The sequence below is a fragment of the Phoxinus phoxinus genome, assembly GCF_949152265.1.
Source record: "Phoxinus phoxinus genome assembly, chromosome: 13".
In the NCBI taxonomy this organism is placed as follows: domain Eukaryota; kingdom Metazoa; phylum Chordata; class Actinopteri; order Cypriniformes; family Leuciscidae; genus Phoxinus; species Phoxinus phoxinus.
Window position 1 is genome coordinate 28,481,575 of NC_136888.1, and position 17,906 is coordinate 28,499,480.

The 17,906-nt window shown below is 38.3% G+C and overlaps 1 protein-coding gene across 1 annotated transcript in view; it reads left to right on the top strand.

Moving 5' to 3' along the window:
- Positions 1 to 734: 734 nt before the first annotated feature.
- Positions 735 to 17,906, top strand: part of plekhh1 (pleckstrin homology domain containing, family H (with MyTH4 domain) member 1) — a 39,161-nt gene continuing 21,989 nt past the window's right edge. Inside the window, exons 1-3 of the mRNA XM_079632995.1 lie at positions 735 to 1,047; positions 9,402 to 9,571; positions 17,823 to 17,885. Coding sequence (XP_079489121.1) covers positions 9,428 to 9,571; positions 17,823 to 17,885 — 207 coding nt within the window. The 5' untranslated portion in view covers positions 735 to 1,047; positions 9,402 to 9,427. The remainder of the gene's footprint in view (positions 1,048 to 9,401; positions 9,572 to 17,822; positions 17,886 to 17,906) is intronic.

A 17,906-nucleotide genomic window follows, 5' to 3' on the forward strand; every position in this document is an offset into this window, starting at 1 on the left:
AAATTGTTCAAGCCAACAAATCTAGTTTAGGTCATATTTCATCTCAAAATGCTTAATGTTCATGAAAATGTCACAGTGCAATTTGAATGGTACTACAGAACAAATAGGCTTTAAATATAAAATAGGCTTTATATATATATATATATGATCATGTCTTGAGATTCACCTTCAACGTTCCATCCAAAATCTCTTTAACAAAATGATACAGTCAGGAGTGAGTCAGAAAACGTGTAACTCTTTAGAGTTGGACAGTAGTGGCCCCTGATGCAATTTCCTGTGTGTGCAGAGCATATACACAGACACGCTGAGAGTAGGGAATCGTTTCAGCAAATCGGTTCTTTCGAACGATTCGTTTCAATGAATCGGCTCAAAAAAGATTCGGTGGTTCTTTTACGTCATCACGTTGTCCAGGACATCGACAATAATTCCATATGTCCCAGTTCAGTTTGTTATGGGGCATGATTTAATTAATCTTGAACCCCAAAATGTGTTTTTAGTAACACGTTTTATTCATATCCTGTAGCCTAACATTTTGGCTAGCTACAAAGTAGGCCTAGCTACATTACTACATTCCCATTAGTAATGTTCTATAATCGAATCAAACATGTCTGAAAGAGAATCGGTTTGATTAGTCTTGGCTCGAGAACCTCTCGGACCAATCCAGTCCGAATCGTGATGAAATCGTTCTAGGTTCAAACGATTCATTGAAAAGATCCGACTCAACCGAACGATTCGTTTATGAATCGGTCAGGGCTAGCAGACGGGGGTTTGGCTCCCGGCGTAATCTGACCCCAGCACTCGGCTCTTTAAAGGAATAAAGGATGAATTTACTGAATGGAGATCCGCTGCAACGTCTGCTGAGTTCAGAGCAGGATCGAGAGCTCTAAAAGACGGCGCTATAGGAGAATGAAAGTTTTGGAGGAGAAACTGTTGAGAGCGTTCACGAACTTTGGAGGCGTAGCGCAGCGGTGTGATGCGATGTGATGTGAGACCGGCTTTGAAAACATTAAAGTAAAAACTCGGGCGGTCAAGAGAAGGACAGTCAAGGTAAGCTCAACGGTGGGTAGCCTATGTACGTGGGACACGAGGATAGTTTGACTCCGGTTTAGAAAATATGTGGATCATAGCATGTGTGATCATGTTTAATGTGTTCATGCTTTAGATCTCTCAAATTGCAGCGTGCGTTAGTTGGGATGTTCATATGTTAATTGTTAATGTTGACATTGTCCAGTCTGACACACCTGTGCGTTGTGCCCATTTTTTGGACGAAAGTAACGACAGCAGATCCTACATGTGCCATCATTGTGTTTTTACTAATAAAGTTTTGTTTTGCTGTTTCATGAACAAACAGAAAAGGAAGAGTAATGGTGATGTTTGCAACCCGCCTTTGGATACTCGTGCTGTTAATAAAACAGATTATGAAGTGTTTCTTGAGAGTGTTTATGTCTGTAACATTCCCAGTGCATGTGCATTTGTGCTCACGTGGAGTTTTTTATTTTATTTATTATAATGAGTTTGACCTCACACACACCCCATCTAATTCTGCACAATAAACAGTCATGAGTAAATGCTTATAGAATAAACCCTAGTTATTCTCTTCCCTCTCTCAGATGCTTAAACACATTACAGTGCTTGCAAAATATCACTGTTGATATTATTCAAACATGCAATCTCAGCCAATACATTTTTTTGTTCATATATATTAATCTATGCAGTATATTCAATGGCTTGGATTAACCTCTTTTATGATGTACGTTTTCAGTTTGTTAATTTTATGTTACGGATGAACGTAAAGAAGAAAAGCTTTATTAAAAGCTTTTCTTCTGCTTTATTAAGGAGTGAAGCAGCGCTATATATATATATATATATCAGAAATGGTAATCTCCATGGTCAAGTGGTAGAACAAGAAAAAGAAAACAATGATTTAGGATTAAAAAAAAATCATATAAATTATTATGATATGTAAAAAAGATATAATATTTATTATAATGGTTATTTATTTGAAAAATAAAAAATAAAGAACAGGATGTGTGTACATGCCTATTCGCATGTATTGAAGGTGTAAGGAAAATAGTCACACCACATGACAGGAATCAAAATTGGCTGAAATTTTTCATACATACTTTTGAATAATTGCCTTCTTATTATCTCAGTCATCTTTATTTGTCATTGACCCTATTCCGCATCTTCTAGCCTTAGCGTCATGTCAGGGTTCATTCTCATAATGACAAATACCACTTAATTTTGCTTTGTAGAACCAAAATGTAAAACCCAAGCATGCCTAAAACTTTTATTGCTGTCTTGCAAGCAGCATTTTTTCCTTTTTCTCTTCAGCCTGCATCAGTCAATGCTTTCTAAAGGGCAGCTGCGGTGTGTGTAGGTGATGTTTACACCTAGAATAGAGGAATATCATAGGCTATATTTACTGCTCCAGCTGATAATGAGTGTGGCTAGTTTACAGAAGCCTGTTATTAGGCTGAATACAAAGCTTCCTGTAGACCAGAGGAGATAATATTGAGGATGAGCTACAGGAGATCTCCATGCCTCATCTACAGCTGTTAGAAACGCTGTGTAATCCCAGCTATTTATACCACCACTAAATGGGTGTTGTATTCAGCAGCAGATGTTCTCACCCCTAAATATGACATATCTTCAGGCGTGGGCTATGGCGATGAGCTATATTCAGTAGTGCCTTTTGGCGTCATTGATGGCTGTTCAATTTATGGTTCATTGGCATGGTTTGCTAGTCTTAGCTGGCTTTGCAGCTTGGCCAAACTGGTCTTAAAATGGTGTAACTGGTCTCCTTGCCTGACCAGCTGATTTAAAAGTACCTCAAAGCCATCAAAACACTCTTGGAGACCAGATGGCGTTCTTTACGTTTTCTTTTATGTTTCCTTTTTTTAACCAGAAACCTTTGGAGAAACCTTCGCATATTGATTAAAGCTCTATAGAGAAGTGCAATGGAGTCATTCTTATTTTTTTATGGAATATTGCGTTATTTGCTCCCATGACATCAGCAAAAGCAAGCAACAATCCAAGTCCCTCACTAAAAAAATTTCTTTTCCAAGAAGCCGTTTCACTCAGATATACGTCACAACAGAGAGGAAAAGACTATCGCAACTTTAAGCTGGATTAGATGATCACCCTGGCCAAGCTGGTCTCGAGCTGGTGTAATTGTTCTCCTTGCCAAAGCAGCTGATTTAAAAATACCCCAAACCCCTATAAAACCATCAAACATTTTTGGATGCAGCTGATTGGCTTTCAGTTCTTTTTTTTTCTCACCAGAAACCTTGGGAGGAACCAACCTTGTCTGACCTTCTCGAGTGTACTGATTAGAGCTCTACAGAGAACTACAATGGAGTCAGAACGCGTCTGCATGCATGGTGGAATGGATTTTATTTTGCTGTTTTCTGACGAACAGCTACTTTGAGTTAGTCGAGCAGGCGTTATTAGTCAGACCTCCAAAGCTGATGTTATGGGTGGCCATAAATTGTTGCACAGACACCAAATGGAAACTTTGTTTCAGGCTGAAACAAAAGATGTCAGACTCTGTTTAGTTGCGTGTGGTGGCCTTTCTTTTAAGATATATAGTCTGTGCAAGAGAAAAGAGTTGGAAAGCTCACAGAATGCTTGCTCCAACCTGTAATAGCCACTTTAAGTTTTCATTTAGAAGATCACACACGCAGACATGATATCATATAGCCACACACAAAGGTTTATTAGAATGTAAATGCAGCCGTAATAGTACTGAAATGTCACTGATTGCATTACAGAAACACACACACACACACACACACACACACACACACACACACACACACACACACACACACACACACACACACACACACACACACACACACACACACACACACACACACACACACACACACACACACACACACACACACACACACACACACACACACACACAGCAAGCTGACCCAGGCACACATTTTTTTTTCTGCTGATTTGATTAATTCGGATGAAATGCCAAAGCCTTGGAAAACCAGTTTGGTCTTGACACAGACGATCCAGAAAAACAACAGAGCAGATTTCACACGTCTGTTGCGATGATATCATTTAATCGCTTACATCACCGCAGCTGTACATGAGATCTGGGGTGTGTGTGCATGGGGGTACATTTCAAAATTATATTCATTTCATTGGAACAACAGATGAGGTTCTGTTTTATTGAATGATGCACCAGAGACCTGTCCTGGTTTCCAACTGGCCTTTAATGACCCACATTACTATTTTTTTTTTTTCACATTGCTTTTTTTGTTTTGTTCACTGGTTCATAAGATTTACTCTTTCCACTACTATGCTGTTTAACAGAGATCATATTCTCCTTGTGTCTCATAAGAGTATATTGAGTTTTGATAATGATGACTTCGGTCATTGAAAGCTATACAGTGACAGCTTTGGCTTTTACACTTGTTGTCGTGGATGTGTGTTATATGAGAGCTATTGGGACAGCTTGATCTTTTGAGAAGCCTAGAACTGAGCGAAATATGAAAAAATCAAACTTCTTTCAAAAATATTTTGTCAATATCATTAATAAATAAATATTATGAGCAAATAAATATGAATTTATTTATTTAATAATTAATAAGTATTTATATGCTGTGCTGTGGCTTCTGAAATGTTTCATTACTTAAATTTGACCAAACTGCCATGATATAAAAGGTAAAAGTAAAAAAGAAAATCAAATGTTAAATGCAAGAACTAAAATAAGTTAACATTATAATATGAAAATATAAAAATGAAGTTTAAAATACAAATATAATAATAATAATTGTTTATTTAAATTATTAAAAAAAATTTCTTACAAATAATGCACAGGCTATATATTTTTATAATGTTATGCATTAGGTAGCATATATTGCGGTTTATTACTGAAGAGACTTCTGTAAACATTTTTGACAGGTGACTTGAACGGATCAATAATACATTTATTGTAATTATTAAAATGTATTGTTAATCAGTTTATTTATATTTTAAAAAGAAAGTTTATTATGATTCATGGGGTGTAACTTGCCAACTCATGATTTTTGCTACGGAAATCAAAATCATATATTACACATCATTGACTAAACAATTTCTTACTTTCCGGTTGTGACCATGACTGTGTGATATTTTAATAGTAATATTTGTTGTGATTATAAACAGAAATCTTAATTTGATATAGCGAATATACTGGGAATGTTTGATAAATCTAGTCTATATATTGTGCATATCGGATATGTCCTACTCTAGGCCCATAGGGAAAGAGTGTGGCTACTTTTCCTCCTCTCTTCCTCTCTTCCTCCCTTCCCCCACCAAACAAGCCAAGGGTGCAAAATGCCTTGTTCCTCCCAGCATTAGCACAGAGGCTTCAGGGGCTATTGGATTATTTGCATCTTGCTGTCATATTCGGCAGTACAAGTGGACGTGGGCTGAGCTAGCAGAAACATTGGCTTAATTTGACCTCTCTTTCTGATGGCCATGTCTGCCTCTGCCATGTCTCCCAAACCTCAGGTTCTGACTTCAGTCAAGTCTGTACATAACGGGACAGAGAGTTATAGCATTTTGGTCAGCTAGCGGAATCTCTCTGTGCGCCGCTTCTGTAATTTGTCAGTAGGGCTGTAGTTACGACCATGCTAATTGCAGAGTGCGACATGGCACAGTTGTGCCGCTCTGCAGTTTGAATGTCTGGAGACTTCTGGTGTCAGTCCGTCTCATTTACCATTCCACTTCCAACGCCACAGACAGTTTTCCTTTTTGTCTGTTACAAGGGCCCTTATATTGTCCAGGAGTGAACCTTGATGGCTTTGTAGTCTGTCAAAAACATCTTCTTGTGTTTATTGTTGGGACATGAATTTTTTGAAACATTCTGTTATTTAGTTATCCTGCATTCTGCATTTTGACTTGAGGTTTTATTTTCCCACCATCTGAATCGAGATGTTATCTTTAGCTTTTTTTCAGACTTCTTGATCAGTGAGTGTTTGTGACAGGCTACATTTAAAATCCAGTAAAAAAATGATCTACAAGCTCATACAGCCGCGGCGCTTTGATTAGATACACCACAGGACCCTGAGAGAGAGAGGCTTTGTCACAGCAGTTGTGCAAACTGGGATATAGGGTCGGTGACATAAGATTATCTAACTACTTTAAAACATACATGGCAAGTTATTATATTCGTGGTTTAAATTTAATAAGGGTCCATGAACTGCATTTTTTTAATGTATAATGTTCTTTGAGGTCCAATTATATTAGCAAGATTTTTACATAAAAAAACATTAAAATTTACAAGTAATCGCCACAGACAATTTCTTATCCTGTTTTTGACCTTCTCTTTCAAACAACACTCAATTTTGATAGGCGCGTATTCAATACTCAAAGTAAACGCCCACTGCTATGATTGGGTAACAGTTTTGCATATTAAAATAATTTTCAACGTTCCCGCCATTGCTGAAAGCTTCCAATGTTCGTCAGAGTCTGATCCCGATTCAGAAGACAAACCTACAACTCAAGTACCAAGGATACTCAAGTCTGCGATAGCTTGGTAATTAATCATTTATATGTATTCCTTCCAACTGTGAAACTTTTTTGCGTGTTATCTGTTATATGCTGTATAAGTTTTGGTTGTGACTAATAAAGTTTAGGTTCTTTCTTAGTTACCACAGTTATAGGATAACTTGCGGTGTTTTGTGTAAACAAATTATGAATATATGTGTCATGGTTTGTCGTTCTTATATTCATCGATTTATAATTTTCAGTAAAGTGAAAGTAGTGAGTATATCAAATGATCTGTAACAGACAAAGCAACAGTGACACATGATACAAATATTTACTCACAGTCACTGCATCATCGTTTCTTTTAAGTCTCTGAAAAGCCTATGTGAAACGCTCTTGTTTATAAATGAATCCAAAGTAAAATGAAGCGAACATACAGACAGTGTCTTAAAAATTAATTTCATCCACGCTTCACAAGGAAGGCAATGCACAGACTGTGTTTTCCCACAACTGAGCACTTCAAAATGTCTTGTAATCCTCAGAGGCATCTGTATTTTTTTTGTTACTGGAGTAATCCTGTGTTGTTTGCAGTTACTGGAGTAATCCTGTGTTGTTTGCATCCCTCTCATATTTTCTACATGACATGCATGAATTGGTGGGCGGGGCAAAAGAGGAAATGATGTAGAAGAAGGCTTCGATCTTCTACAGAGGCGGTCTTTCGTCGCACCATGACGTCATACCGAGACACATGACTCGTTACAGATAATTGGGAGTTTGGTTTCAATAAAAGCTGTTTTTGGACTTATAAGTTTTGAAGTTTGAAATTTGCTATTTTTAAATTATAATGACCTCTTATATGTCTATCTCAATTCATGGCCGCTTTAATGTTTTGTGATGTGGTGTAATCACGTTTAAAAGTTGTAACATTTCAGAGTAACCAAAAATGTATAACAGGACAGTTTTTCCACCATCTTATTTTAATACAGATAATCAAAACTTGATCATCATAGAAAATGTGTATTCAAGACATTGTATTTATGAATTGCATTTCTAATGTATTTTTGAATCAAAATTGTTGATAAGAAAAAAAAGTGTAATTGACTGGCTAACATCACAGAAGCTACAAACTTTTAAAATGTGAGCTACAAACTATCGGTCGCCTGTCAGCTTTGTGCAGGTAAAAATAAGCAGCGCTTTCCACTATTCAAGAGCTTGTCTCCTTTGAGCCGCCACATTCTTTATCCCTTTTTCAGGGGAAGAGAGAAAGACCCCCTCCCTTATATTGGTAATGGGACTGTCATGCAGAAAGACTCCATTGTGTGGGCCAGGATCCTGTTTCTCCCTGGGCCTGTAATTAAGAAGGGATTGCTTGAACAGGGATATTTAGGTGGCTGAATATAGGGTAGGGATTGCTTAGGCCGCTTGGTAAACTGTCTACACATGCATAACTGGACTAACCCCATGCACACGGCCTTCAAACGATATATGCATGTGTATATTAGTGTCTACATTGTATATAGAGAGAGAGAACGAGAGAAGGTAGCCTTTGTTAAACTGTGTCATCTCTATGAGCTCACAGCTCAAGTTTGCTTTTCAGTGGTTACCTAGGTGATCACTAAAAAGTGAGCTCATTTGAAGGGAGGGAAACAATAAAAGAGAGGTGAAAAGAAACCCTTGGCCCAGAGCGTTTACCGCCAGACCTGTGATGTCAACAGTGTGTTCTCATCTTATGGGAAATGTCAGTCTTAGATCACCAAGATTCAGGCCTCTTTCTTTTATTAGACTGTCTAGTGGAATTAAACTCCACTAAAAACACTCCAGTAAAGTTCCTGTCAGTTACTAGTAATGGTCCACTAATATAGGGTTTTTAATGGCCAGTGCCCATTCCAATTTCTAAGAGAGCAGGGTGGTCTGATATAATAATACAACTAAAATGATAACTAATGGAAGACCGTGTATCTCAAAATTGTGCCTTTATTTTCAGAATTGCACCCTTCTCATAATTGCGACAGCACAGCTCATTGTAATTAGTTTTTTTTTTTGCAAATGTATTGCTATTTAATTTCTTGTAAATACCACTTTGTATATCACTATTACTTTATATATAAAAATTGCGACTTTAATTATCATAATTGTAACGTTGTATCTCACAAAACATTATATCTCAATTGCAACTATTAACTCCGATCTCCCCCCCCCCCCCCCCTAATTGGAACTTAATTTTTTCATAAATGCAACGTTATCTCACAATCACCGTTTTTTTTTTTTTTTTACAGACTTCCATGCAGATCAAATTTACACAAACGTTTTAAAATCCAGATAATTGAAAAGTTCGTGATATCAGGGAATTTGAAAAAGAAATAAATAGGATTTTATTAAATTGGGAAATTATGCTAGTTATGCTTAACTCTTAATTTTTTTTCCTCCTTCAGTGCAATCTCTATACAATTTTCAAATATTTATCCAATAATCAAGAATGACTGTGTCACAATGTGTCAATTTGTCACAATGTGTGGAGATTAACCCTGGAAATAAAGCATTGGATTATCTGGCTGTTAGTAAATTTTGGAATTCATACAAGGACATTTATAAGCCTGTGTCTGTATTTTCAAGTTGACAAACATTGCCAGATTAATGGTTCTGGTCAGTACTATTAATGCTTTGGTTATGATGATCTTGTTCTTTCAGTCTTTTTTTATTTGCACCGTCCAATTGACAATCTAATTTAAGGAGACAGTGGTTAATTCAATGTTTTCCCTCTCTCTAAACCAGCCCGGGTCCAAGGTCCCACTCCTCCTTTACAAGCTTCAAGGCAAACCTGTTAACCCTGTCCTCTATTTGCCTTGTGTTCATGTAAAAGTTCATTGTGTTCTCTGACAAATGTCCATCACTGTTTCCTGCAGGTTGGCAGACTGGCACACAGGCACAGATGGCAGAGGTGATGGAGGGTATGGCCACGGCAGCAGTGCCCAACACCAGTGTGGACTGGCAGAATCGATGCATCGCTCTGGAGACGCAGCTTATGAGGTTTCGTCTGCAAGCGGGAAATATCCGCCACCTACTTGCTGAGAGGGTAAAAGAGGGGTATTATGGGTAACACAGGGTCTACAAAATCGCCCACTGCATTCCAGCTGCGCATATGATTTGTTTATTTTCTGGCCATTTTGCACAGCTTGTGTATGCATAAATTCATCTAGCCAAAACAAACATCAATCCCCTCAAGTTGAATTATAACAAAGCCACTTTCATTGACTGTAAACATCACTCTATAATTTAGTAAACATGATATATATCAAAACACCCCATGGCATTATAATCTGTTTCATCGCTGTACCGCCAAAGTAATTCGTTGTAAGGGTGATATTAGCTAATTCTACATTTACTTCTTTTAAAGAATCTTTTGCCTTAGTCACAATGGAAAAAGTTGCTTAGTTTCTCTTCTGCTCTTTTTCTCTCCTCCTCATCTACAGTTTGGTCATGCTGCATTGACCTCAGTGTTTTGTCTTGCAAGAAAAGGTTAACTGTTAAACTTGGCAGGCAGCCCTGCAGGGAAAAACCAATGACTCGTGTGAATGCTTGACTGGAAATACAGGTGTGTGTGTGTGTGTGTGATGGACAAAGGGAAGGATTCCTTTATTAATGACCAGATTAGCAAAAGTAACAGTATTTTTAAAGTATTTTAAGAAAATGGTGTTGCTTGCCTATGGCCACATAGGGTGTTGTGGGTGGTTGCCAGGGCATTGCTATGTGGTTGTTCGCGTGTTGCTATGTGGTAGCTTTAGTGTTATGGGTGGTTACTGTCAAGGTTCTATGATATTGTGGTTCATGTCTACAAGATTTTGTCTGCCTGTTTTATTGTGAAAAAAATCACAACCAGTGGCATGCCTGGGTGAACAACCACCATTAGTCTGGAGGTAGTCTTAGCCTCAGACGCCACACACACAGACTGTCGCCTGAACGTTTAATGCATAAGGAACTCAAACACTTAAGGAGTTTCGAAGTTGCTAGCTGAATTGGTTGAATTGTACCAGATTTCTATGAGATGTGTGTCACATTATTTTATGGTCTGCCTGGAAACTGGATGTTTTGATGCCAAACCCCCTCATGAAGAAGAAAGTCTTTGTGATGACAATAAGCACTCACCAGGATCAACTAAACGTTGGATTTTTACAAGTGTGTGTGTGTGAAGTTTGTAGTGCCATTGTTGCTGTAAACTTGCACAACGTTCATGAATGAGTAATTTATTAGATCCATACCGGTTTGTTATTGTAGGGACATCGACTTTACATTTTCATCCCCCAAACATGACGCGGAACAAAATTAACTGCGATTGGTTGCTTTAAATGTCAGTCAGACGTCCTCCTGGGCACTGCAAACTGTAAGAGTCCTGACCTTCTGCCGTAGGGCTCCCAAGTCTGGAGGTGACAAACCTTAGTACTCCAGGGGTTACCTTCAAGTCTATGCCTGGGCCTAGTTCAGGGGCCAGTTGCAAAAACTTAGCCTTTATGTTAAGACTGTCTTAAGAGCTAGTTTGGCCAACTAGCAGTTTAGATAAGAGGTAATCAGTCTTACTTTTCAGATTCAAGTTCGACCGTTCTAGTAACTGACTTAAAGTTAGGACCAGTCTTGAAGAAAAATACATTTGATGACTAACTTTTAAGGCTAGTCTTAGCAGTTTATGCAACCAGCCACTGGTCGCTATAAACATTTTGACTTTAACCAATGTGCTTAGCAAGATTCTCTTCAAACTGTTGATCCGCCATGATAGAAGCTGACCTGACAGCAAAACTAACTGTAAAGGAAGACATTTACGCTAATACCTGCAGTAGCGCCCCTTGTGGCAACACTAAGGGCCTGGTTTACTAACAGCTTGCACCAGCGTAAACCCTTTTTTTGCCATTAAAAAACTACTGTCAAAATTGACTAAAGACATGCTGTGAATATTTTACGCTGAAAAGACGTAGATACAGTTGTTTTTGCGGCTGACCTTATTGCATATGCACTTGTAGAAATTTTCCTTTCAGAAACTACATTTATAGGAGGAGAGTATTTAAATGAATAACACAATGCTTTGCACTAGTCAATTTACTGGTATTTGCACCATTATTTAACTCCCAAACAGCATGTCTTAAACCAGACGCTCTTGGTAGATTGTGTTGGTCATTACGGAAAGGATCCGGCTGCGTCTGTGTTCTTTAACGTGTGCGTCGTCAGTAGATCACACGCATATCTTTCCATTCCCATCGGCACTTTTATGGGATTGCGCTCTCACGCTAATTTGCCCTGATTAATAAATCTGCCCCTAAGAATGCAAAGCATACTTGTATTGCATTGTGAATTGCAGTCAGGCACATTTCGGAATGCATCATCATACAAAATTGAGCTTCCGTAGCTAGAAGCATCTGCATTCATTAGCTTGCCTAAAGTATGTTTGGAACTAATGGTTAGGGGTTTTGTGATAGCCAATCACTGCCATGATAGTAGTTGACCTGAAAGAGGAAACTGACTATAAAAAAAAGACATTTATGCTAATACTTGATGTAGCGCCCCTTGTGGCAACACTGAGAATGCCAAGCATACTTGCGTTGTTTGTGAATTGTATCAGACACATTTCAGAGGGAGTGAGGGAGCTAGCATAGCCTGAAGCATATGTGCTTTACATGCTTGGTTAAAGTGTGTTTCAGGACTTACGGTTTGAGGTTTTGCGCTATAGTCAAACTCAAACCTTTCTTTTTCAGCCATAAAACCGTTTACTGAAGAATCAGAACACCTTCTAACCATTTTGCACGCATAACTTTGTCTCAATAAACACACTGGGGATTAAACATCCCCTCACGGAGGAACATATAAACAATATTTTAGATGGGTCTGTAGACCATGTGTGTACTTGCTCTTCTTGATGTTAATAAGTCGGTCCAAAAACAACATAAATTTAGTTTTTCTTTTTGGTCTAAGTGGTAGGTCTGTTGTTGTGTTTTTTTTCTATCTGTGGTGGTGCCATTAGGGTGTTTACTGTCCAAACACGCTGACCACAGGGACATTAAGTCTTGGATGGCTCCCAAACGTCCTCCATCAGGTTTCTTCCCACTCTGGTCATTGTCTCTAAACAGCCTTTCGCTCACCCTGACCTCCACTCTCTCCCGATCTCCCATTTTTGCCTCTCGCTGGATATCAGGGCTCAGTGTCTCATGGGTTTCAGCTTTGAAGAAGCGGACAAAAGAAAGTGTTGAGTGTTTGCTGCTGGTGTCGGTTTAAAAAAAGATTCATATGCTTCTCATCTGTTTCTCTGGGTGGCGTTAGGAGTGTTTTACACATTGACCCACTTTGCAGAGGAAAAGCTTGACACAGAATTGTGTGAAGGGTGTGAGCTCTCATTCTGGCGCGAGGGAATACATTTTCCATTCGGTTCACGTACGCATGCCCTACAGTTGTAAAAGTTCATCCCATAGTAGAATAAGATTTAAATTGTGAGTGCACATATGCTATGTTTGAATAGCACACTACCTTATTTCTGCACAAAATCATGGACCTCATTCATGAAACTTTCGTAAATATATGAGTACATTCCGAGTATTTTTTGCGTAAAACTGACCTCCCCGAAAACTCTCCTCTGGATTCACAAACGCTTTGTAAACATCAGAATTGATAGTTAAATGTGTGTATATGAATGAATTTCAATCATTTGTAAATAAGGCGCGTGTGCGCTCTCATTCACAATTAACATAATCCCCGTCTATGAATTAAAACTACGCAAATTACGTGTCCAGAAACGTTGTGGAATCTTCCGGACTTCCTTCTTGGGTTTGGTTCCAGTATATTGCATAAATGCAAAAGAGACATATGCCTAACAAAAAATATTTAGTTAACTTGTCTCCACCAAAGCGTTTTAGCCAGCTGAAAAAATGCCTGGTAGCTACTCTTCTGAAAACGACCAGCTGGTGGCACTTGAGAGCACTTTGGAGGCTCAGTTGAAACGTTTTGGTTGCTGTGATTTGGAATATCCACGGCAGAAACGTGTTACTAGTATCTCATTTTGAAGAATATTACTGAATATAAAAACATAGTAACCAGCAATATTAACTCCTATGAGTAGGATGGTTGGTCAGTGTAGTATTTGCCCCACCCCTCCTCCACTGTGATTGGACGGCTTGATGAAAAGTGAAAGTGACAAGCGCTGCATTTTATGAATGTTTTACATGCCACGTGGTAGGGAGCAGGTTAAAATTTATTTCATGCCAACTAACATTTTGAGAATAAACATTTTATTAAATCTGAAAATTTACGTCAGAACGGCTTTATGAACGTTTTACACAAAAATCAGTTCTGCTCGTGTTTCATGAACGAGGCCCAGTATGTGTATTGTGCGTAGTTTATACACATTTTCTGTGTTAAAAAGAGTATATGTGATATGTGGTTGAGCAATTTCTTTTGTTGCCCAAACTTAGTTTAAAACCGCACAGCCTCTCACAGTATTTGTAAGATGTACTTAATTTCTGATTGTGTTGATTTAACTTCACACAGAAATCATCCTTTCCTTATGTGAGTGCCACATGTGTTTGCATTTAAAATGAGAAAGTAAATGTAGAAGACTCCGTAAGTTGGTCCTCATGTGGGATTTGGCCTAGTTCTTCATGCTTTCTGTAGAACTGTCTTGTTTCTAATGAGCTGCCAGACTGGAGGATTAGCCTGCAATAGCAATAATGCTTTCTTGCTATCTCTCGCTCTCTCAAACTCAATCTTTCTCCTTAAAAACACCATCTCTGCTTCGTTAGTCTTTATCTTCTTGCATAGTTCTCAAATTAATTATTGAGCTGTTGGCTGTTTCAGACTTTTGGTGTCTATATCTAATATGGTTAATCATTACATTTTCAGACAGTATTTTGATGTTTCTTTAACAATGGACACTTATTTTAGCAACTAAACAGTCCTACGCACTAAAAAAGGTTGATGAAACACAGTTTTACTGTGAAAAAGGCTATGTTTTAGTAAGAGTCTTGATCATGGCAGATGGATGCTATGCTGGTGATTTCCAGAGTCATTAATGCATAGTTCACATTCTCTGCTTCCATATTCTGAGGCGCTGCAGTCAACTGGTTAAGTTCTAGAGTTCAACCAAGGAGGAAACCTTCTTTGCATTTACCCATAGCAACTGCAGGAGAACAGTTGTTAAATGTTTCACATACCTGGTTGTCCGGTGCCTCAGCAGCTGCCTGGTCTTCACCTGTTTAACCTGTGGCCTGTCATACAGTCAACTGTCAGTCCATCCTTATTCTTTTGCTTAATGATGATGCGTTGTCTTAGCATTAGTCTTAAAATCGGCATTAAATATAAGTTGCATTAGTCTTTTCTTTCCTATTGTGGCTCATCTGAGTGAAACGGCTTCTCGAACAAGAAAAAAATGTAGGGCGGGACTTGATTTTGTTCTTTGGGAATTGATTGCATCGTTGTCGTTTGCATATTGCTGTGATCTCATGTAAGTGACAGAAAAAATGTTGTTGCAAAATGGAGGGGAAGTTATGATTATAGATTATAAGGGGACGTGGATTTTAAAAAAAAGATGTGCACGGATAAATAATATTGTGTCACTCATTAACACTTGCGCACCGGTCTCGCTTCGTTCCCGCGGCTCTCGGCCTCGCCCTGCTTGCCACACTTGATAATGATGCAAACTCAACGTTTAGATCTTTAGACTTTTGTCAGAGTAGATGCTATATATAATTTTGACAAGAATGACAACAAGGTGGTGCGGGGCAGAGCCAAAGAAATATTGAGAACTGCTGTTTTGTTAGTGCTATGATCACATTGAAGATCATGTTAACTCAGCGTTTAAATCTGTATATACATTGAGTATGTCACCTACATACAGTACCCAGTAGGTTCATTTGTTCGGCCAAAAAACAACAACATCTTTCTACAAGTGATGCAGTGAAATTCCAACAACTAAAAATATTTGCCCGAAATAGGTTTGGTTGGCCGAAACCATGACCAACCTTTTTTTTTTTTTTTGATCAATTAAACAGCCTAATTTTCATTCGTGAGAAATTCAACGTCTTCTGAGTAAACTCTATATTACAGTCTCTTGGATTTGCATCTTTTTGTGTCATTGAGATGTTTCTATTAACTCTATTGAGGCTTGGTAGCTCAACACTCCACTCACCACCAGTAAACTTTACGACATAGTTGTTGAATAGCTCTTAATGCTCAGTGAATCATTGCTGAGTGGGTGAGGCTAACCTGAGGTCAGTGCTGAGCTTGGGTGAGTGGACACTATTCCCATAGTAATGCGGATTGATGAAGTGTCAGCGTAAAGCATGTCCTTGTTCATATTTGTCGCTGTGTCGTCTATTCATTTCTGTACATTTGGTGACCCTGAGGTGAAGAGTCACACCTCCACACAATGACCCCACAGGCTGCTCTTCTGGCCTCGACGTAAGGGAATTCTTGCATGGAGCGTGTAACTCCTGGGAATCCCTGGACTTTTGGCTTAAGGAGCGAGAAAGGGCGGAAAGAACAAAGAAGTTTGAACAAAAGGAGAGCTCTGTCATACAGTGGGAATTCATTAGTATACTTGTCCTCCTTTTTACTGGGTCAGTGAGCTCATGAAACAGTGAGCACAAAGCACATCATGGCCAGGAGCTCTGTTTGTGTGAGTTCTTACAAGCTTGTGCTTATCTATCCGCAGTATATCTATGTGAGAAGATATAATCCATGCACAGATTAGCACTCCTTCCAACAGCCTTTTTCCCCTTCATCTCTTATTTTTAGTTGAAAGTTAAATTGCGGTAACACTTTACAATAAGGTTCATTAGTTACCATTAGTTAATGTATTAACTAACATGAACTAACAATGAGCAAAACATTTGTTATAGTATTTACTCATCTGTGTTAATGTTAGTTAATAAAAATACAGCTGTTGTGTTCATTGTTTCGTGCTAGTTAACAGTGCATTAACTACTGTCAACAAATACAACCTTTGATTTTAATAACGTATGTTGAAATTAACATGAACTAAGATTAATAAATGCTGAAGAAGAATTGTTCATTCTTAGTTCATGTTAACTAATTAACCTTATTGTAAAGTGTTACCAAGGTTGCATACAGTACTTGTGTGAGCAGAAAAGATTGTTTTACCAAATTTCTTCAAAAACAGGAGCAAATGCACAAAAATTCGAGTTTGCTTTCATTTTAATGTTGATAAATCCAGAAGTGTGTGCCTGCAGTTAGTAATTTGCATAAGACATGCCCAAACATCTCCATATAAAAGATTTGCACACAGCCTCTCCTGTAAGCCATTCATCGCTCTCTGCATACATAGTAACTATTCTATATCTGTAACACTTAAAAAAAAAAAAAAAACTGAAATAAGACTTTTACACCTGGTTTCAAATACAATGCTTAAACTTAGTCCAAGACTAAAATCCATGTATGAACTGTTTTAACTGAAAGAAACTTGCACTGACATACCTTAAAATATATCAGTTTCGTCTCAAGATGCACCAGTAATTTTTTTTTTTAATGCCCTAATTGAACTAAGCCCTAATCCTGGCCTAATCCCTATCACACACACACACACACACACACACACACACACACACACACACACACACACACACACACACACACACACACACACACACACACACACACACACACACACACACACACACACACACACACACACACACACACACACACACACACACACACACTTTAAGCTTGTGTCCTGACCAAGATGAACATCTCAAAATGCTCGCATAGTTTCAAAATTAGATATCAAACAAAGCAAATCAAATTACATTTTATTTAATTAAAATAGATTTCTTAAAATAGAAACTTAACGAATCAAAATAATTAGTTTAAATTCAAATAACTAAACAAAAAATCTAAATAGAAACAAAACAAAATAGAAGCAATTACAAATTACACTCAAGTGATAAATCACAGTTTTTGGCTATGATGTGCAGCGAGACTTTCACTTTCAGTATGAGCAGAAACATCACTCGATGCAGGACACTTGTCCTGAACAGAATGCACAGTACTCTAATCTTTTCCCTGCGCTGTCAGGCCATGATGGTGGTCCTGGTGATAACCACAGTGGTTTGTGGTATAAGCGTGCCCAAACCCGCACCAGTACAACATGCCCTCAGTATTTAGTGCCGGATTATGATCAAAATCATTTAAGCATGTCAGGTAGCGACACTGAAAGCCAGATATACAGTAGATTATTCTCAGTTTATCTCACACTTATAGTTTATATAACCAACACACACACACATCCTAGCCCCGATGGAACATTCCATTATTCTCTCTTTTTCTTTCTATAGATGCAGGAGTTGGAACAGAGAGTGATAGAGGCTGACCAGCGGGCAGAGAACGCTGAAAAACAGGTATTGCTCTTGTACCAGCGG